General features: G+C 44.9%; 1 protein-coding gene across 1 annotated transcript in view; it reads right to left on the minus strand.

Annotated features, from left to right (window-relative positions):
• The window catches only part of cica (capicua transcriptional repressor a), a 38,119-nt gene extending 16,182 nt beyond the window's left edge, over nt 1-21,937 (minus strand). Inside the window, exons 1-6 of the mRNA XM_080013707.1 lie at nt 18,749-21,937; nt 17,981-18,275; nt 8,606-8,737; nt 7,234-7,387; nt 2,134-2,233; nt 799-981 (exon numbers count right to left, since the gene is read on the minus strand). Of these exons, the coding sequence (XP_079869833.1) occupies nt 799-981; nt 2,134-2,233; nt 7,234-7,387; nt 8,606-8,737; nt 17,981-18,275; nt 18,749-21,910 (4,026 nt within the window). The 5' untranslated portion in view covers nt 21,911-21,937. The remainder of the gene's footprint in view (nt 1-798; nt 982-2,133; nt 2,234-7,233; nt 7,388-8,605; nt 8,738-17,980; nt 18,276-18,748) is intronic.
• Nucleotides 21,938-21,951: the final 14 nt, after the last annotated feature.

A 21,951-nucleotide genomic window follows, 5' to 3' on the forward strand; every position in this document is an offset into this window, starting at 1 on the left:
TGTGCATTTCCTTGAAAATTTCCATTTCCCTGTACGGTTCACACTACACAACTTTCGGTCTTGTGATCGGGAATTTTGAAGTCGTTGTGGTTTGCACACTACATGACTGATGGGAGACAGGGGGTCACACATTACAAGCTGTCTCACCAGGGGGAATCCCCGACAAGTCTGTCTGGTCTCCAGACTGTTTTCACGAAAACACACACGAGAAGTGACACAGGAAATGACACGATACCAGAGACTGGATGTTTTTCTTCCAAAAGGCTGTTGGCAAGAAACGAGCGGCCCATGTTGTTTGATTAGTTATTATTATTACAAAAACTAACACACATTTTTAATACTAATAATAAATAATATAATAATAAATATATATATATATATTACTATTATGGTATAGTTGTATAGTATAGTTATCAAGTTATTATTAATTGATGAGTTGTTTGGTCTATAAAATGTCAGAAAATGGTGAAAAATATTGATCACTATTTATTTATAATATATAAATTAATATAAACTAATATAATATAAACTGTTATAATATCTTGCAGCCTTTCCTTCCCCTCACCCCACGTGTGCTCTCATTGGATGTGGCTCGTTGCATGGCTCCCCGACAGGACCAGATATTCAGCCTGCTTGATATCTTCCTGTCTATCCTGTCTTACTGAATATCTTTTTTTTTTTTACTTACACAGTCCTGTTAACCTCTGCTGCAGTAACATCTGAATTTCCCCCGCGGATTAATAAAGTCTTATCTTATGTTATATTGCCTCTTGTGGAGCTAGCGAACGGGCCTGGTACCTGGAAGGCGAGGTCGTGGTACTGCTGTTTCTCGTTGGGGCCCAGCGCATACCACCACTCCCCCAGGATCTTGCTGACGGTGCGGTTGTCCTGGTTGGGGTGACGCTGGTGCACCAGGGCCCGATGCCGCTTGCTGAAGATCATGAAAGCGTTCATAGGTCGTCGGATGTGGTCCTTTTCCCTCTGGGGGGTATAAGGAGAGAGAGTTGAAGGATTATGGGTGAGAAAAGGAGAGAGAGAGAGGATGGATAGATCAAGGGAGGAGAGGTCGAAGGGTGTTAAAAGAGGGTAGTGGTGGAAGTTTGGAGGGGTGTGCGGAGAGGTAGGTGGGAAGGAAGGGTGGGATGGAGAGTGGAAATCAATGGTGAGAAAGAGTGTTAAAGGACAGAGACTTGTTGAAAACAGTTACGGTAACACTTAAACCAACTAACTAACTAACTAACTAACTAACTAACTAACTAACTAACTAACTAACTAACTAACTGACTGACTAATATACAGATAAACAAACTAAGTAACTAAATAAGTAACTAACTATGGGACAGACAATAACTAACTGGGAGACAGACAAACTTACTAACTGGGAGACAGACAGACTAACTAACTAACTAACTAACTAACTAACTAACTGGGTGACAGACAAATTAACAAACTGACAGACTAACTAACTAACTAACTAACTGGGATGCAGACCTTCTAACTGGGGGGCAGACTAACTAACTAACTAACACACATACAAATTAACAAACAGAGACAGACTAACTAACTGGGAGACAGACTAACTAACTGGTAAACAGACTAACTAAATGGGAGACGAACTAACTAACTAACTAACTAACTAAGTCGCTCGCTTACTAACTAAGATACAGATGAACAAAGTAAGTAAGTAAGTAAGTGAGTAAGTAACTAACTAATTAACCAACTAACTTACTAACTTGGATGCAGACTTACTAACTGGGGGCAGACTAACTGGGAAAAGAACTTACTAACTTTCAAACAAACAAACAAACAAACAAACAAACGAGGAGACAGACAGACCGACTAACTAACTAACCAACTAACCAACTAACTAACTAACTAACTAACTGGGGGCAGACTAACTAACTGGGAGACAGACTAACTAACTAACTAACTAACTAACTAACTAACTGGGATACAGACTGAGTAATTGGGGAAGACAGACCAACTAACTGGGAGAATAACTTTCTAACTATCAAACTAACTGAAAGACAGACTAACTAACTGGGATACGAGCTCAATAACTAACTAACTGGTCAGCTCATTGACTAACCAGCTGTCTGACCAGCTGACTGGTTGGATGTCTGGGGGACTCACCTTCCTGTCACCGTCCTTGGGCAGGGCGCTGAGGGACTGCGTGCGTCTCTTCATGGTACCAGCAGAGGGTGCCGGCTCGCTGGACACGCCCGGAAAGAACCTGTGTTCACAAAAACAGAGTGAAATTGGACGCCTGCTAGCAAAAAGAAGAAAAGGCAGAAAGGCTGTGAGGGGACATTCAGTGCACTAAGGGACTTCCAGAAAAAGATCGGGCTTATCTCCGGCAATATACTGATCTCAAACCGAGGAGTTTGACATCTGAGTGTAAATATCGGAATCAGATTTAATTACAGAGTCCATTGAACGTACGTTTTTTTGCGCTCTGACTTTGTACTCCGACTTATTAAATATACTCCATATTCATTTAATACTCTGGTCCCTCAAAACTTTTGGGTGCCGTATGTCGATAAAAGGTACTTTTATTCACCACCATCAACCACATTTGTCTACTCATTAATCACATGCACATAGCTCTAGATTCAAATAGCCTATCCCATATAACTCTATTCCCTTTAATTCTATATTGCACACCTACCCTGTATCACCTTTTTGAGTATTATTTTATTTTATATTATTCTATTCTATTCACTAACTTCAATACGTTTTAGGAATCAATTAGTAAGCTAGGTAGAAACTAGGTTAGCTATTATTTTCAGTTTGGAACTTATTGTGCATAATCTCCGGGTGCGGTGCAAAGACATTTCCCTGCGTCTATGTATGAACGTATATACATGTATGTGACAAATAAACATCATGAATCTTGAATCGTAATAATTTTGCGAGAGACCCCCTGTAAGCTCTTTAAGGACCCCTGGGGTGTTCCAGGACCTCACATTGAGAACCACTGGTAAAGAGTTCCATCACTTCTAAAGTGCATATCAAACTGTCCAATCCCACCGCACAATGGCATTGCAAAATCCTACAGGTACACTGGTTCAGTAATTATCTTTTCAATTTTTTTCCATTTGTCTCGAGAAGGATTCTAAAGACAAAGAAATGTGATATACAGTCAGACAGTCCATTTTGTCATCACAGCACAGCTGAGATTTTCTATTCAAAGAAATGAAAGACCCCTTTTCTTTTTTCAAGATGCAGAAGATTGAGGAAAAACAGAACATTGGATGATTTGAGACAGCGCTTTGTGAGGCTGTTCCACATTTTGAAATGAATGGCATTCAATAAAGACAACCATATTGATAATGAGACAGCATGCACTTCCTAAGAGCCAGAGAGCAAATTAACCGTTTCAGTGAAGAAACAGAAAGAGAGAGAGAGGAGAGATGGAAAATAAAGAGTCTGACAGCGGGGATGAAAGAAGATGGAGAGAAAGTGACAGAGGGCTTTAAGAGATGCTCTTAGTATGGATGAGGTAGGATGAGTGAGGGAAAGAGAAAGATACATAGAGAGAAGATTATTACATTTTAGCAACTCACATTTATTTCCAAGATGCTCAAATTACACACACACACACATACACACACACAAAATAATTATACATAAAAAAGCAATGCAACACAGAGTCAAATAGTATAAAACTATATTCACCAAAAAAACCTCAACAAATAAATAACTAAATCAATCAACTTAAAAACTCACAATAATAAAAAATAAACTAATAATAACAGTAATAAAAAATAATAGCAATAATCAAAAGTGGGTAGAGACAGAAGAAAAGAGAGAGAGAAAGAGAGAAAGGGACAGAAACAGAGAGGTGGGGGTGAGGGACTCTAACAAGTGAACAATCAGGCTTAGTGACTCCTGAGTTAAATCCCAAACAGCTCGTAGAAGTTTGTCTAAGGACACAGACAAACAAACAAACACAGAATAAACAGTACCAGTCTCTGGCAAATGGGTCCGTACCACTTAGCGATTGGATTTGTTTGACATATCAAAATTATATAATAATAATAATAACAATAATAATAATAATAACAATTGAAAAATTAAAGGATAACATTTCCATTGTGGTCCTCTTTCCAGGAGGACAAAGATAGCAAGACAAGCAAAATAAAAACAAGATCTATATCTATATCTATATTTAGATATAGATATTGTCACGCGCGTTTACACCTGCTAGAAATACGTTTGATTTAGGCGAGGGGCAGTGCCTGGGTAGAGTGTGCAGGAGGCAGGACGTGAAGCAATGACACTGCAGAGTTTTACAGCGGACAGGGCAACTGACTTATCAGGAATTGTGACTTTTTTTGCGCTGATACTACATTTATTTGGACGTATCCGCAATATAAATGTTTATTATCTTCTTCCTCAATGTTCTCGTATGTAATGCCGGTAAATTACCCTTCTTCACCCTCGGCGAGCGTGTTGATGATGTCACTATAATGGCATGCAGACTTTGTACTAGGGTATTGGCTGGGTAACGTCTGGGTATTTTCCGGTCCAAATGATTCAGACATTTGCTTTCATGCATACAGATCCACCGGTTAATGTCCGGATAATTTCAGGGTTGCAGTGCATGTGTGAAAGCTGCTTTTGTTTACCTACTTGAGTGGGCTCTTGAATAAGTTGTTGTCATTCTAAAGCATGACATTTTCAAGCAAAACGCATACTCAGCCCCCATTGCAATAATGATCTTTCCTCAAAACAACATGATTTTCGATTTAAATTTCTGTATCACTGATGGAATTGTCCAGCCATGTCTCTGAAAAACACCCAATTTGAACTTGACTACTGCATATCATCATCCTTATCCCATCCAATTTGGTGTATAATGTTTTATTTTGGCCGACGACTCAACTAGCCCGATGCTGGAGAATCCTCTGCTCCCCGCCATGGCCGCCTCTCCCCGAACGAGAGGGACCCGCCGCTCACAACGCAGACAAGAATAGTCCGTAATAGTAGTTTTGTTGTCCAGTGCCACTCCCACGGAGAAATCAGCGTATGCGGCGCCATCCCTCCCGGCTTGCTTCTCTCCACGTTCGGAGCCCGACCACCACATCCACCGCCAAAGAATCTCTCGCTCCTCGAGGCGACTGTGTTTCATGGTTGAAAAGGCTTTGTTGCTTCCGTTTACAAACTAATACTACGACCTGAGGTTTTGTGTTGTCCAAGTTTATAATGCTGATGAGCGGAGCAGGCACTTGCTGGGTCACACTGCTTGGAGGGGGTTTTGGCCCTGGGCACTGGAGAATATCTCCCGATAACAGAAGGCACAGAGATATAATCAACTCATCACTGCTGGTTTCTGTTGAGTAAAAGCCTTTTGTGCCTTTGTGGGTGGACGATGAGTGCTTCCAAAAGCTTGTGAAGATGGCATTCCATCCAAAACCAAAATGTTTGTTGCTTTCGGGTTTAGCTGAAGAATCGGCTGTAAATCCTGTTTTAGAGTCGGTACACTCGTGCATGTGTTTATTTCTGTCATCGTAGCTTACAAAGTTTAAAACAAAGGAGCATGCTAACAGAGTTACCACAGCACCTGAATTTAATAACTATTGCCATCAACGCAAGAAAAGCAGCTCGCATCAATAGAAAATCTTCCTTTTTTAACCGGAGGGTCAAACCTCAGCTCTGTATCCAGCGATGTCTACTTCAATACAAATACTTAGGTTGTTTTTTTTATGGTTTTTGCTGAGGCATATTTCTTTTTATTTTGTGACCCTGAAGACATTGGAAACCACACTAGCATCCAGACAGCCACGCAGACTGTCTGAGTCGCTCTGAAAGGGAGATAACCTGGCGGTGGACCTTCCCACTGTCACAACCTCCACACCTACGCAAATGATTATCAATGTAAATACATTTAAAATGATGAATATGCAGCTTGTTTCTAAAGACTAGGGAGGGGCATGAGTTCCTTGTCAATACTTGCAGCATCTTGTTCCACAGCTGCTAGTGGTGTCAGTGTGATGTTGGTGGATATATACCGATATACACCTGTTGGTGTTATATATACACTCACCGGCCACTTTATTAGGTACACTTTGCTAGTACCGGGTTGGACACCCTTTTACCTTCAGAACTGCTTTAATTCTTTGTGGCATAGATTCAACAAGGTGTTGGAAACATTCCTCAGAGATGTTGGTCCATACTGACATGATAGCATCACGCAGATGCTGCGGATTTGTCGGCTGTACATCCATGATCTGAATCTCCCGTTCCACCACATCCCAAAGGTGCTCTATTGGATTGAGATCTGGTGACTGTGGAGGCCATTGGAGAACAGTGAACTCATTGTCATGTACAAGAAAACAGTTTGGGATGGTTTGAGATCTGTGACATGGTGGATTATCCTGCTGGTTGTAATGAGTGGTTATTTGAGTGACTGTTGCCTTTCTATCGTCTCGAACCAGTCTGCCCATTCTCCTCTAACCTCTGACATCAAGGCATTTTCATTCACACTACTGCCGCTCACTGGATATTTTCTCAGCCTGTCTGGCACCAACAACCATGCCACATTCAAAGTCACTGAAATCCATTTTCTTCCCCATTCTGATGCTCGGTTTGAACTTCAGCAAGTCATCCTCACCATGTCTACATGCCTTAATGCAATGAGTTGCTGCCATGTGATTGGCTTATTCGCTATTTGTGTTAACAAGCAATTGAACAGGTGGACCTAATAAAGTGGCCGGGGAGTGTGTGTGTGTGTGTGTGTGTGTGTGTGTATATATATATATATATATATATATATATATATATATATATATATATATATATATATATATATATATACACACACACACACACACACACACACACACACACACACACACACACACACACACACACACACACACACACACACACACACACACACACACACACACACACACACACACACACTTCTATTTCTTTGTACTGTCTACTTTATTGATCGCTCACATCACACCGGTTTCTACCTATTTACACCAGTTGGCTTTATACCAACTATCTACCTGGTGGTTGTATACCCGATACACACCTGGTGCTTATACACATGACATATACCTGGTTGATATATAGTATACCTGTTGTCTTATATATGTGGTGTTTTTTTTGGGGGTGAAATGATTATTGCACTTTCTGAAAACATGCCTGTTCTCTGTTAATTCACCGAACCACGGGACACAATACGAGGGCCAGAGGGCGCCTCAACTGATTACTTACGGGTCGTCGGTGTCACTCTCTGTCTCGCTGTCAGCCCCGCCTCCCTCAGTCGGAGGATTGTCATGGGTTGGAGGCGGGCGTGACGGGGACCCCCGCTCCAGGTCTGGTGGTCCACTCCGTCCGTCGCTCACCAGGGCCACAGCACAGCGAGGTTCTGAGAGACAACCAGGTAATTCGATACGATTTAGTCTCTGGAACCCCAATCTGAGTTTGTATTGTTAAATATGATTTAGTCCAAACTTCCATACCTGTCTCTACTACAGTTAGGGCGATAACAGTGAAAGTAGGATCAAAACAGTCATTGTTGTATATTCTCTTATGGTAGTAACATCTTGTTCCTGAAATAACGGTGAGGTTTAACTATTAATAATTTTGCTGGGTACCCCATGGAACCTCTGGAAGGACCCCATGTTGAGAACCACTGGTCCACAATATTCTAGCAGCCAAACAGAAGGCAACACCGCAGCACTTGGTTGCCATCTTTACAGAGGGTTGTTACAATTTCTGCATGTGATTGGTGCCAAGCAACATATGGTACCATCTTTCGAAAGCATAGCAGGAGGGTTCTGGCCACAACCAGACTGGAGGATCGACTGAGCTGCCAGTGGAGGCGGCAAATGAAGGAGATCTGGCACCAAGCTAACGCGACAAGACCTCTCCTGCAATTCATGCAAGATGCATTTCTGTCTAATATTAGCAAGCTGGACAGCACTATTAAAGAGATATTCCAGTTTTGGGGGACATTCCACGGGAGCTAGGCTAGTTGATCTCCTCTGCGGCCTTGCATTGGGCTAATAATTTTAACTGTCCCTCACAACTTCCTATGTACCTCCCATCTTTGAATTTTTTTTCCAAATTGACCAAGGAGGGAGAACTAAAACAAGGGGGTTTAGTCACTCATTAGCAAGAAACATTAATTTACAAATTATGGGTCAGTCACAGAATAAGGTTATAACCCATGAGAGGAATACATTACATATTCGGATATCAACCTTTGTTCGATGTATGACAGTCAAGTCTGACAGATGCAAGGCTGAACAACTGAAGGATTAACAGAACTATTGTGTTCGATGGTTATTTATGTTTCTGCCCGCTGATGTGTATCATTGCAAACGCATGGGTTTTGGTTTTGGTTTTGGTAAGCATGACAACACAAGCTTAAGAGTCACCAAATGTTATTCTTCCTTCCTTCCTGTGTGATGCATTAACTTCCTGTTTTTATCCAATTTATTATCAAGAGGCAACACCAACCAAGAGTGACTTGGGGCACGAGACTCAAATCAAACAAAATCAAAAATCAACTACTGTATGTTGGATAACGCTTCTACACTATTGGGTAAAAAAACTGTGGGTGGGCGGGGGCAGCGACTACCTTTACTCTGATTGACGAGCTGTTGGCCATCGGCAGGCTGGGCGGCCACTCCTGATTGGCTGGGCTCCAGGAAAGGGACCAAAGAATGCCAGGGGAAGACTGGCACCGAGCGAGGCTCCACGTTTGTCCAAACTGTGGAAGGAGGGCGAGAAAGAGAGAGAGAATAAGTATGTGGAGGATAGTTTATTTCAAGTTTTTTTTTCCCCCAATCCATAGTCTTTTATCACAAGCGTGTTTCAAAGGCCTTTACACATCAGACTGCATCTTACATCGTAAACATGAGTGATTCTCAACCCTCAATTTCATACGCTTTAGGGCCACAGACCCCATCTGATTTGTCCTTACTCGATATGATTGAGTGTATATACTCTCGTTAGAAAGAAGCTAGGATCCAAACAGTCATTATTGTACATTCTCTAAAAGGACCCGATGTCTAGAAAATAAAGTTTAACTATTAATAATTTTGCTGGGGACCCCCTGGATCCTCTGAAAGGATCCTTAAAGGGTGCCCGGACCCCACGTTGACAACCACTACCATACAGGGTACTTTGAGACTTTTCACCTGAGGGCTGCAAGTATCTCATGTTCATTTTCCGTCAAATTGTTTCCTCAATGCTTCAAATAAATTGTTTCATCCATACTGTATAATATAGTGAGAATGTGACCCGAGAAAGAAATTCAGTTACAACGAGGGGGCAAGGAATTTTTTTTTATTTCTGCGCGTTCGACAGACGCTTCAGCGGCAGAGACGATGCGATAACCTGAAGTCGCCGTCAAAAATACAAGATGGAAAAAAAAGTCTTAAACTACAGACCTGGAGAGGAGCCCTCAATATGCACACACAAACAAACAAGTCTAAGAAGCAAACACAGTGTATTCTACAGGGTCATTGGGTGCGACTGGAGGTCACGGAACCTGTTATTTCATCGTCACAGTCTAGATGGGAGCGCTGTTACCAGGATACAGACTCAACTGTTGCCACGGAAACAGCATGTAACTAAATACAAGTACTTTGTTACTGTATTCAATTAAGTACATATTTCAAGTATCTGTACCTTTTTTTGTTGAGTCCATTTTGAGAGACTTTTGTGACTCTACGATTCGAAGCAAATTTCTATACTTTCTATGTTACTACATTTACAACTAACAGTCACGTTACTTTAGCTCTATGTCCTTGTAAACAGCCATGACATAGGGCTGCACGGTTATGGCTAAAATAATAATCACGATACTTATGCTCAATATTGTGATCACAATTATTTATCACAATAATTAATCCATCTTGGAGAACACAATTCATTTATTGCACTTTGTAAATCAACAGAAAACTGCCTTGACAATAGTAATGTATTTTATACACCTATAAATAAATCATCTCATTACACCTGCGGGTTTTTTGCCACCCCCGGGTGTGGCACCGAAAAACAAGGGCAAATTGCACACAGCAACAAAACTTTATGGCCGTGTTAGCGCTGGCATAATATCATTAGTGCTACATCTTTTGTGAATCGCACGCTAAGACGGTGCAGATAGCGGGCAAATTTGAAGAAAAAAAAATCATCCCCAACCACAATCAAATAATTGTGGAGGCCAATATGACATCGTGATTAATATACGATTAATTGTGCAGCCCTACTATGACATCATCCGTACAATTTTATCGTAAAATATAATCAGGATCTACATGAGCAAACAAGCAACAAAAGCCCTTTATGAAGTATTATAAACTGTTACATCGGGGCGCTGGTTATGACAAGTACTTTTAATACTTTACATTTAAGTACTTCTATTTTTACTTACGTAGAAATGTCGATGTGGTACTTTCACTTATACTGGAGTAATTTTGTGTCAGGGAATTTCTACTTTACTGTAATAAAAGCACTGAATACTTCTTTCCCCACTGCAAGTTCTTTCATATTTGTTTATTAACAACATTACTTCTGCTGCAGCAACCACTAGCAGTAAAACAGCTACTACCAATACCACTGCTATGTGCTACTGCCACAAGGTTTACCTTGTGGTAGTGTGGTAGTTTTACATTACAATTGCCACACAACTACAAATACCAATACCATTATTTGTACTTACTCATGTAACTCCAACCACAGCTCCTATTAGAAGAAGCACTAATGGGTTTTCGTGAAAGTTTCAGTTTGAAGAGCGATCTATTGCTGTGTGTAACAATCTATGCTTTTAAAATGATATTTTTTTAAAGAGCAGCTCCAACGCTCATGCTCCGAAATGTCTGATGAGTAGGAATTATAGATGGTGGAGGCCGACTATGTTGAACTCTTTGAGATACTTGGTTTGAAAACAAGGAGGGTCCACTTTGTGTGCAGGGCGGCGGAAATCGGGACCAAAGCCACAATTTGTTTATGTCTACTGTCAAAGCTACTGATCTTTTTTTTTTTTTTACAATTTAACGATGAGTGGAGAAAATACACACTATGGGGCAATTTTGCAGATGGGGTTTGATCTAAGATCAGGACTAAACTGATCCTACTTAAATGACTCCATAATTTAAAAAATGCCTTTCTGAGATGTTGCTTAATTAGGGATGAATTTAGTTGTACACTATAAATTCCTAGAGTCAGGTGATGAATTACTAGTCGGCTCCTTCTGTCTGGTCTTAGTCCAGATCGGCCTGGTTGACCTGGAGGCCACACCCATTAATAATTTAAGATTCATTTAGACCAGCTCTAATCTTAAATCTGGAAACAAGACTTTTAAAACCTAGGAAAGTGCGACCAGGACTGAGAAATGACCACTTCAGTTAGTCCATATTGAAAGTGTGAGCCCTTTGTAATCTCTCTTGAAATGCTGCCACAAATAGAACGTTTATGATTATAAATATTCTACATGTGTTGCATTACAACTGACAGGCATTACAAAAGTATTTCACGTAACAAATTCAGTCTAATACAGAAATTAAATATGTCAATGCATTTGTGACTACGGTAGTCACAAATGGTTCCATGACCTCCAAGCAAAGTATCGATAATGCAAATATTAGATATCAAATTAATTCAGAAATTGCAACAACAAAACTGAAGTGTATGGTAGTATGTTTTTTCCATTTCTTTACCCGTCCCTAGTTAAATTCAATAATTTTAAACTCAAAGGGCATGTTGTAACACTCCAACGCTATCAGTTGAAACACAACATTGCACACGGTTTTTAAAACGTAAGTTCTGCAACAGTTATGAATAAGAGGTAAAGAGTAAAGCCAGTCAGCGGGGGCCATGATAAAGGAATATCTGCCATGTTCTCCTGTCCTGTTCCACTGCTGCGGTGCTTTCTTAACCATGTCACCTTTAGACTTCTTTGGACCATGGAGCTATAGTTCGGCGGCGGCGAAGCCGCTGTTTAAAACACGACTAGAGAGTCGTAGAGCCGACCCTCAAACACTGCAGATGCGGTCGTGGACACCCTGTGCACTAAAACGAGCGATGCCAACACAGCTGCACTTCTGTCTTTATTTATTTTCGGGCTCTCCGTGGCTCCGAGGTGTTGTGAAATATGCATGGAGGGAGGAAACGCTATGCTTTGCTCTGGCAGCAGGCGGCCGAGGAGGAGGTTGGCGAGCGTGCGAAAGGACGCCTAAGAAAAGGAAGATGCAAAAAGAGGGAGAAAGAAAGAAAAAGTACGCCTCATGCCACAATCTGCTCAGGCCATAAACGCTTTACTGCGCTAATTCCACCGGTGGAAGCTGTGTATCCATGACAACGCACTAGCCATACGATTAGTGCTTATTTTTTAGTGCTTAGGAAGACATTCACATGACGCTTGGTTCGCCCTTGGTGCCCTGTCTGAGGGTGTTGATTGTCTGCTACACTGAGTGGTGTGTGTGTGTGTGAAAAAGAGAGAGAGAGAGAGAGAGAGAGAGAGAAGGGAGAGGGGGAAAAGCATGAATGTCCTTGTTGGTCTCCTTTGTGCGTTCAGCCTTGCATGTCTAGACTTGTCAATATTATTGCCTTTTAAAAGGTGCAGTGAATCGCCAGTCGTCTTTGAGACGCTCACACACACATTTACACGATTGTGCCCACCTTGACACACACACACACACACACACACACACACACACACACACACACACACACACACACACACACACACACACACACACACACACACACACACACACACACACACACACACACACACACACACACACACCTTTTTGTACAAGAGGCAATGGCTGAATTTATTTTGATCTCTCCATGGTTCATTATTTATAATCGCTCCCTCATACCATTCATATCATTCTATACTGTTCTCTTAACTACTGAACTATATGCCTTCCACTTTGACCAATTCAAGTAAATTTCGTTGTATCAGTATTATTCCTATACTGAAAGGAGTTAGAATTAGAATGGAGTTAATGTACATTTTGTAAATTAAATAATGCTGAAGTTTAACTGTAAATAATTTTGCTTGAGACTGACTGGAACCACCTGAAGGAGCCCTGGAGGTCCCCGGACCCCACATTGAGAACCACTGATCTATGGGTTTGGTTACACATGTAATTTCAATGAGACTTTTGTGATTGTATGCGTCAGCTCGAATCACAGACCTAGCGTCCTGACTTGACACTTGAATGCCAGCTCTTTAGCCCGGCTCTGGGATCTGATCTCATGTTCAAGCCAAATATTAAAATCACTTTGTGGTAAAATGGCGCTGGGTGCAACGGAATCTGTTTTATTTTTATGTCTTAAAATTATATTAAGCGGTAGGACAATTTTACAGAGAGTGCAGTGGAGGCGAGTGCTACTTGTGCATAACAATGCCAGACCTGTCAAGTCACCGTGGCGTTTGAGTTACTACAGCTAAATGACTCCATTAGTTATTCACACCGTCGTCGTCTCGTAACGAGGCTCATCATATCGTATGCGAGATACTATGGCTAACTATATACAGTACAGGTACGACTCACTTAACGACCGAGTTCTGTTCCTAGGACCGGGTCGTTAAGCAAATTGGTCAATAAGCGAGGATCCGTGTTATTTCACGGTAAGGGGGCATAGCCATTGCGAACGCCAGTGTAGTGAATACTGACAGACTGCGGGAATGAGACTGAGAACGGTGATGAGATGAGATTTATACAGTGTATGTAGGTATACAGTATATATAGTGAATATAGTGTATATGGTGTATAAAGTATACAAGGTATATATAGTGTACGTAGTATATATACTGTATATAGCAGGGGTGGGCAAACTACGGCCTGCGGGCCATATCCGGCCCGCAGCGTTGTTTAATGCGGCCGCGAGGCATTCACATTAATAACAATCTTATAATATATTTCAATTTGTAGTATTCATGTCACTGTTATTTTCCTGTAATACCACCAGATGGCGCATTGCCAGGCCTTCTCTGATGTCATGTCACTCTTCTTCACTTTACTGATCGTCACGTATGCATTACCCATAACAAAATGAGCGCACAAAAAAAGCGGAAAATTGACAGCCAGTGTCGGCTTTTCAACAAAGATTGGATTGCAAAATATTTTTGGAGTTAATGGGGAAAGCCTATGATTTTCTCAAGCTGAAAGACGAACACTGGCTTTGTGATTTGGCATTCGCTGTGGACATACTGGCACACATGAATGAGCTGAACGTGAAGATACAAGGGAAAGATCAGTTTGTATACGACATGTATTGAAACGTGAAAGCCTTCAAGTTAAAATTGACTTTGTTCTCTAAACAAATGACAAACAAACGACAAACAAATCATTTGCGCATTTCATCACGCTAGCGCCGCTGAAAGAAGCCCCCCAACATGCGAGCAAATACTGTAAATCGCTGCACGGAGAATTATGCCGTCGATTCTCTGATTTTGAAAAGTTTGAGAAGTCACTTCAGCTGGTGTCATGTCCCCTGTCATTGGATTATGAGGCAGCACCGCAGGAATTACAGTTGGAGCTGATTGATCTCCAGTCGTTTTATGCTTCACTGAATGAGACAAAGTTTTCAAACATGCGACAGTTGGCACAGAAGATGCTGGTGTTATTTGGCTCTACCTATGTGTGTGAACAAACGTTCAGTGTGATGAACATAAACAAAACACGCCACAGAGCCCAGCTTACTGACTAACACCTGAGAGCTGTCCTACGAATTTCCACAACGAAAATGGCACCAGATTTTGATGCGGTGGCAAAAATGGGTGACCAGCAACACTGTTCTCATTAAATCCATCTCTGGTGAGTTGTTGTATTTTATATTTGAAAATGAAATTATTAATCAAAAAATTAGATAAGAGGAAATAGATTTCACACGTATTTTGCTTTATGCATGCTCATTTTTCACCTCACCTTTTTTTAATGCCCGCTGGTCAGTTTTAAAAACTAAATGTGGCCCTCAAGCCAAAAAGTTTGCCCACCCCTGGTACATAGTGGATGTTGTATATATAGTGAATGTAGTCTATATAGTGTATGTAGTATATATAGTAAATATAGTGTATATAGTATATATAGTATATATAGTATATATAGTGTATATAGTGTATAAAGGTTGATGAGATGAGATGCTTGACACTGAGACATGGCGGTATTGTACGCAGTGTACAATACCGACTGGCCAGAGAGCTGGTCGTAAGTCCGACCGGTCATTAAACAGGTAGGTCGTTAAGTGAGGAGTACCTGTAAACAAATTTATAAAATTAGGATATACCCCTTGAAATGCATCATATCGTAAAGTTAACGAACATGAACAACTAGAGATGCACCGATTGAAATTGTCTTGGCCAATTCCGATTTCTGAATTTTCAAGTCTGACCTGCTGACTCCCATTTCGGCAGATTTTCATTCAATTGTATGTTCATAATAAGATATTGACTATTAAATAACTTAAACATTGTCGAAAATTGTCTAACCATTTGGCCTCATTGGGTGTATCTGCAGTAGGTAAATAACAAATACTTTGCGTGACCTGATCACACTCACGTTATAGGACAGCTGCACATACGGACTACAGCTGCAATTTACAGTTCCCACAATAGTGAGATTGCGGATTGCTGTCTTTATTATTGTTCCTTATGCACTATGGAACAATAATAGAACATGAAACTGTCCCTGAGTTCCAACAAACTCACAAAAAAAAGTGAGTTCCAATAAGATAGGATATGGGACTTACCAAGTTTCAGTATAATTCAACCTGTATGTCCTGCTGAGTTTTAGTAGAACACAGCATAAAACTTACATGGAAATGTCAAGTTCAAACTTCAAATCAATGTCTCTTTCACTTTTAAGTGCAAATATAACTTTCTATTAAATTTATATTGTACTTGCCATTCCAAAATAAATTTCAATCGTTGCAAAAAAAAATTAACGTCAAACCAAACTGAATCGACTGGTTTTACTGAGTGACTCGTCAAGAACCGAGTCTCAAAAAAGAGTTGAACCTTTCATCACAAGCAGAGCTTGTGCACTAGGAACAAGAGATGCAACCAGATCAGACGCTCCGTTGTAGTGCGTCGGTAGGAACACAGTCTGCATCATTTTGGAATATTCAAGATTCGTCACATACAGTGGGGTAAAAAAGTATTTAGTCAGCCACCAATTGTGCAAGTTCTCCCACTTAAAAAGATGAGAGGCCTGTAATTTTCATCATAGGTACACTTCAACTATGAGAGACAGAATGGGGGGAAAGAATCCAGGAAATCACATTGTAGGATTTTTAATGAATTAATTGGTAAATTCCTCGGTAAAATAAGTATTTGGTCACCTACAAACAAGCAAGATTTCTGGTTTTCACAGACCTGTAACTTTTTCTTTAAGAGGCTCCTCTGTCCTCCACTCCTTACCTGTATTAATGGCACCGTTTTGAACTCATTATCATTATAAAAGACACCTGTCCACAACCTCAAACAGTCACACTCCAAACTCCACTATGGCCAAGACCGAAGAGCTGTCAAAGGACACCAGAAACAAAATTGTAGACCTGAACCAGGCTGGAAAGACTGAATCTGCAATAGGTAAGCAGCTTGTTGTGAAGAAATAAACTGTGGGAGCAATTATTAGAAAATGGAAGACATACAAGACCACTGATAATCTCCCTCCATCTGGGGCTCCACGCAAGATCTCACCCCGTGAGGTCAAAATGATCACAAGAAGGGTGAGCAAACATCCCAGAACCACACGGGACGACCTAGTGAATGACCTGCAGAGAGCTGGGACCAAAGTAACAAAGGCTACCATCAGTAACACACTACGCCGCCAGGGACTCAAATCCTGCAGTGCCAGACGTGTCCCCCTGCTTAAGCCAGTACATGTCCAGGCCCATCTGACGTTTGCTAGAGAGCATTTCGATGATCCAGAAGAGAACAGAAAGAAAGCTGAGTTGCATCCAAAGAACACCATACCTACTGTGAAGCATGGGGGTGGAAACATCATGCTTTGGGGCTGTTTTTCTGCAAAGGGACCAGGACGACTGATCCTTGTAAAGGAAAGAATGAATGGGGCCATGTATCGTTTTTGGCGTAGTCTCAGTTGCCATTTCATACCTACGTATTTTGGCCAGGAATTGTTTGGTTGGTACACAAAATGCGTGCAGCTTGGCAGGTCTGCATGCTAATGCGATCTGTGCTCCCTTGGAGGGGTGAATGGGGATTGATACGTTTATCTAACAGATTCTGATTCAAAACGATCCAGATGTTGCCAAAGAAAGCATTTGGAGCCGTCACAAACTCCAAATGTGGTGCTTTGTAAAAACACTGTCTGACGTTGGCATGGTAACAAGCATAGTATATCTATAGAACTCTGACATCAGATTAATTAAATAAAGTGTCTCTCCACAAATATAAAGATTTGAGAACAATTCCTTCCACTTTTCTTTAAAATCTAATAAGAAAAAAATCTAAAATCTGAAAACAACAAAAATGTTTTATTCTATGCTGATAAAAGCATAATGAATAGTCAGAGTTCGGCACTTATTTTGGTGAGTAACTTAAAAGTAGTGTAAAACAGACAAGTACAGGATAAATAAATCCATCATTTTTCATTTATTATACTTATTTAAAAATGGGGACACATCGGCTGCATAACTGCCGATCCCGATGTGGTGAAAAAAGTAAAATAATGACCGATATATCGGCAAAAACGGTATATCAGTCCGGCTCTATTCGACACACATAACCGCACCCACCTTCTCCACTCCGATAAGATAAGATACGATACGATAAGGAATTCACGAGAGGAAATTCAGGTAAATTCAGTTCTCTTTATATGACAATTTAGTTGAGGGTCTGTATTTTGCTTCCAGAAGTTGTAATCAATGGTTTTACTGTTTGAATTCTTCTGGTTGTTCTCCTTCCCAATACTGCCCACCTCTGCACCTCTCTTATTCTCTCCTCCTTCTCCCCCTACCACCAGTCCCTTACCAGTCCCGGGGCGTCCCATGATGATGTCCTTGCGCGGGGCTGGGTGTGGAGACTCGGCAGGAAGGATGAGGGGCAGAAGGGCAGTGGGCGACGGGTGGCAGGCTACCGGCTGCGTTATGGTGGCCCCGGAGGCCTCCTGGTGACCCCCAAACGTCCTCTCCTTCTCTCTGCCACCCGAGCCAGAGCGGGAGCCAGAGACAGAGAGAGTGGAGGAGGAGGGGTACGCGGACGACAGTGACCCAGGTGTGGAGGGGCTGGACAGGGCAGAGTGTCCCGGAGTGGAGGGGGTCAAGGACTGGGAAGAAAGAAATGTGACCCTGTTAGAGGGAGACTGGGTAGGATTACTGTAGACCCCATTTCTACTACAACCTGGACAGACCTTGTATTGGAAATGGGGATCATTGTAAAACAAGACTAAAACTAGGATTAGAGTTAATATAAATGCTGCACAATTTGCCTTTCAGAAAACTAAAACAGGTGACGATAAACGGCTAAGCAACCTCAAGATTTTAGAGCATTTGAAAAGTTGTGCATATTGACGTTAATACTGACATTAAACTTCTTCTTTCATTGGGGAAATATAAATAAAACTTAAATGGATGTAAATATAGAGTGGATTTAAAGCTGTTGCCAAAAAGTGTATTGCTTTGGTTTCGAAAGTTGAAAAAGGATATTGACTTTGATACACCCTAAATTCCCTAAATTTCATGAAACTACACCCAAATGACCATTGTGATTATGTGACCTTAAACAGGCTGGATTGCTTACTGAGGTGGAAGTCACCAGGACAAGGGTGGAGGCGGGGTTGCGGAGTAGAACCGATCCATTGGTGGCAGCACCATTGATGGGGACGGGGGCCTGCAGGCCCAGGGGGGCCTGGTGGGCCGGTTGGCTGTGCTCCCGGGAACGGCTCCTCTCTCGCTTCCCCAACAGGCCGTCCGAGAACTTAGCCAGAGGGACATCGGGGTTGCGCACGATGACGGGGGAGTCGCGGAGTGGCACCACACGGCGCGGGGAGGGCTCCTGGGGCAGGGGGGAAGGAGGTGTGGGGGAGACCAGCATGGGTGGAGGGGTGGAGGCGGCGGAGGATGGGGGCCTGCTGGTGGCGCTGCGTGGACGGGGGAAGGTTAGGGAGGAGGGCGTGGTGAGCTGGCTCTGCGGGGAGAGGACTCTGAAGGCCGCTGGGCCTAGACCCATGGCCGGGTCCACCGCCACGCCGCCCCCCACACCCACCAACTGCTGATGGTGCTCGGCCTTGGCCTGGTAGTCCTGGGAGCTCGGCAGGGCCAATGGTGGGTGGGCGTCCAATTTCCTCTTGCTGGGGCTCATGGGCACGGTAAAGGTGAGGTTTGTCTGGAAGCTGGGCTGGATGCCTGACAGGTGGCGCTCTCTGTCAGCGCCGGGCGTGCCCAGCTTAGTGCCGCTGAGCTGGCGGTGGCGACGTGGGGTGAGTGATGGAGGGGCTGTGATGGGGCTGAACGTGGCCGGGCGGAAGCCGAACAGAGGGGAGGGCGAGGGGGAAGGCGTCGGGGAGAAGGGGGACTGATTAGAGATGGGTGAGAACGAGGGTGTCCCCGAGCCCGAGCTCCCCAGGGACACCAGCATAGTGGCAGCCTCGCACTCGTCAAAGTCAAAGCGGGATAGGTCCTGGGGGAGCAGGGAGGGGAGGACCAGGCGGGGTCGGGAGTCTCCTCCGCGGCTGCTGGCCTCACTGCTGTCCCGTGACGTCTCGTCCCAGTCGAACTCTGAGCTGGCCCGTCCCCCACCCAGTCGGAGGTCCGAGGGCGTCAGGGTGCCTGTGCTGCTGGCTCCCCCTCTCTCCCTGGGGCCTCCACTGGCCTCCATCTCCTTGGTCCGCATGGAGAGGTGTCTGGAGCAGTAGCCCCGGCGCTGGGACTCCTTGGAGCAACCCTCCCTTGAGCAGAGCCTCCTCCACTGCTTCCCGTTGAACTTCTTGCGGATGCCGGTGGGAGTGCACACCACGTCACCCTTCTTGTACTTCTGCTGGGCAGCAGTCAGCGGTGTGCGGGAGCGTGAGGAGGACGAGGTGGACCCGGAACCCGACCCCGAGCCGCCGCCTGCACCTCCTCCTGAAGAACCTCCTCCTCCTGCTCCACCCGAAGAGGCTTTGTCCGCCCTGGAAGAGGAGACCGTGGAGGAGGAGATGGGGGGGAGAGGGGGAAGCTGGGGAGTAGCGATGATGGCCGCGGAAGCCATGGTGGGGTCAAGGCCCAGTAGGACCTGTGGGGGAGGAGGGTGAGGGTTCAAGGCAAGGTGGGCAGGTGGTATCCCGATGCCCTGCACTACAGACAGGTGTTGGTTGAGGTAGCTGGGTGGGGGCTTGGACAGGATGTGGCGATGCTGAGACATTCCCATGGGTTTAACGCTGTGGACGATCTGGCTGATGGGCACCATGTTGAAGTGCGACACCTCCATGTCCTCCTCAGGCGTGAGTGGCATGTAGGGCAGGTGGTGGTGCTGCTGCAGCTTAGCACTCCTCTCCCTCTCTTGTTTCCTCTGGAGCTCCCTCTCCCTCTCCAGGTCTTTCTCTCTCTCCCACTCGCGTCCAGACGCCAGGCTGAGCACCGAGGAGGGGTTGACCGGAGAGCTGACGTTGGAGGAGGGTGTGGAGGAGGTTGGGGCCAGGCCCAGGTAGGGCAGCCCACGTCCTATGCCCGGCGCCATCCCGCGACTCAGACGGCACAGCTCCTGCTCCACCTCCATCTCCTCCCTGTCCTCCCGCTCTCTCATGCTCTCCAGCTCCTCACCCGGCCCTCCCCCGGGTGGCAGGTCCAGGTCCCATGGGGGCACCAGGAGTCTAAGGCTTTGGCGGGACACCCACACTGCCTGGGGGTTGCTTGCCGTCCCTCTGCCCTCTCCGTCAACGGGTGGAGCTCTGTCCTCAGCCAGCAGGACGCGGTAGGGGTTGGCCACTGCCGGGTGTGTGTCAACCTGGGTGACCATGCCCTCTCGGTACCACTGCCGCGGTCCCTCGCCGCTCTCCTCGCTGCCGTACGGCACACAGACTCGGGTCCTGACAGCCACTGGCAGGCCGCCGGGTGGGGGGGCATCTAGGATAATGTCGACCCCCTGTGTCGGGCCCTCGTGATGGTACGGGTACCGACACAGCGCCTTCTCACCGTTCAGCTGCACCTCAAGGCTTCCGTACTCGCCGCTGACCTTGCGGACGACTCCGGCCCGAAACACCGAATCAGACGGCACCCGTTCACCTCCGCTGTCCTCCTCGCTCCTCTTCCTCAGCTGGCGGGCGAGCACGCGTTGGTTCTTCAGCCCTTTGGCCAGGGCATCGGCCAGGGTCCCAGGGAGACCGGAGGAGGCCGTGTGCGTGGAAGCCTGCGGGTGAGGAAGACCATGCACGTCCCCCACCACCTCCAGCTCACCTGAGTGTTCACTGGCGGTGTCCGTGGAAGAGCAGCGGGGCAGGAGGCTGGGAGAGACGATCTCCCTCGCACCCTCCCCCCCGCAGCCCAGTCGGTCTTGCTCCACTGCCAGGGTCAGGGTGGGGGGGGGACCCTGGGGGCCGGCAGTCCTGGTGCCGTAGTCCTCCACCAGTATCCTGGTGTCCCCTCCTGCGCCCGTCAACGGATGGATGATGACGCCATGGCTCCCGCTGGGCGAGGGAGGCGGGAGAGGTGGCAAAGGGGGCGTGGGCGTGCCGGAGGCGGGGTTGCTATGGCTACCGCCGGCGTTTGACAAGCAGTGCTCGGAGGTGTACTTCTTCTTGGGTACGCGGGCTTTGAAGGTGGCTGTCTTGCGGCTGGCGGCAGGGTTAGGACTGCTGGCACTCGGTGTGCTGCTGTTGCTGCTGCAGCCGTCGCTGAGGCCGACCCCGCCTGCCGCCAGACGTCCCGCCCGCTCCTCCATCGCCGTGGCCAGCATCACTATTTCGTCCCCGGCCCCCGTCGCCATCACCGGCGTTGTATCCAGAGGCCTTGTACTGTCTCTGTGGG

Source organism: Zeus faber (assembly GCF_960531495.2).
Source record: "Zeus faber genome assembly, chromosome: 1".
Classification (NCBI taxonomy): domain Eukaryota; kingdom Metazoa; phylum Chordata; class Actinopteri; order Zeiformes; family Zeidae; genus Zeus; species Zeus faber.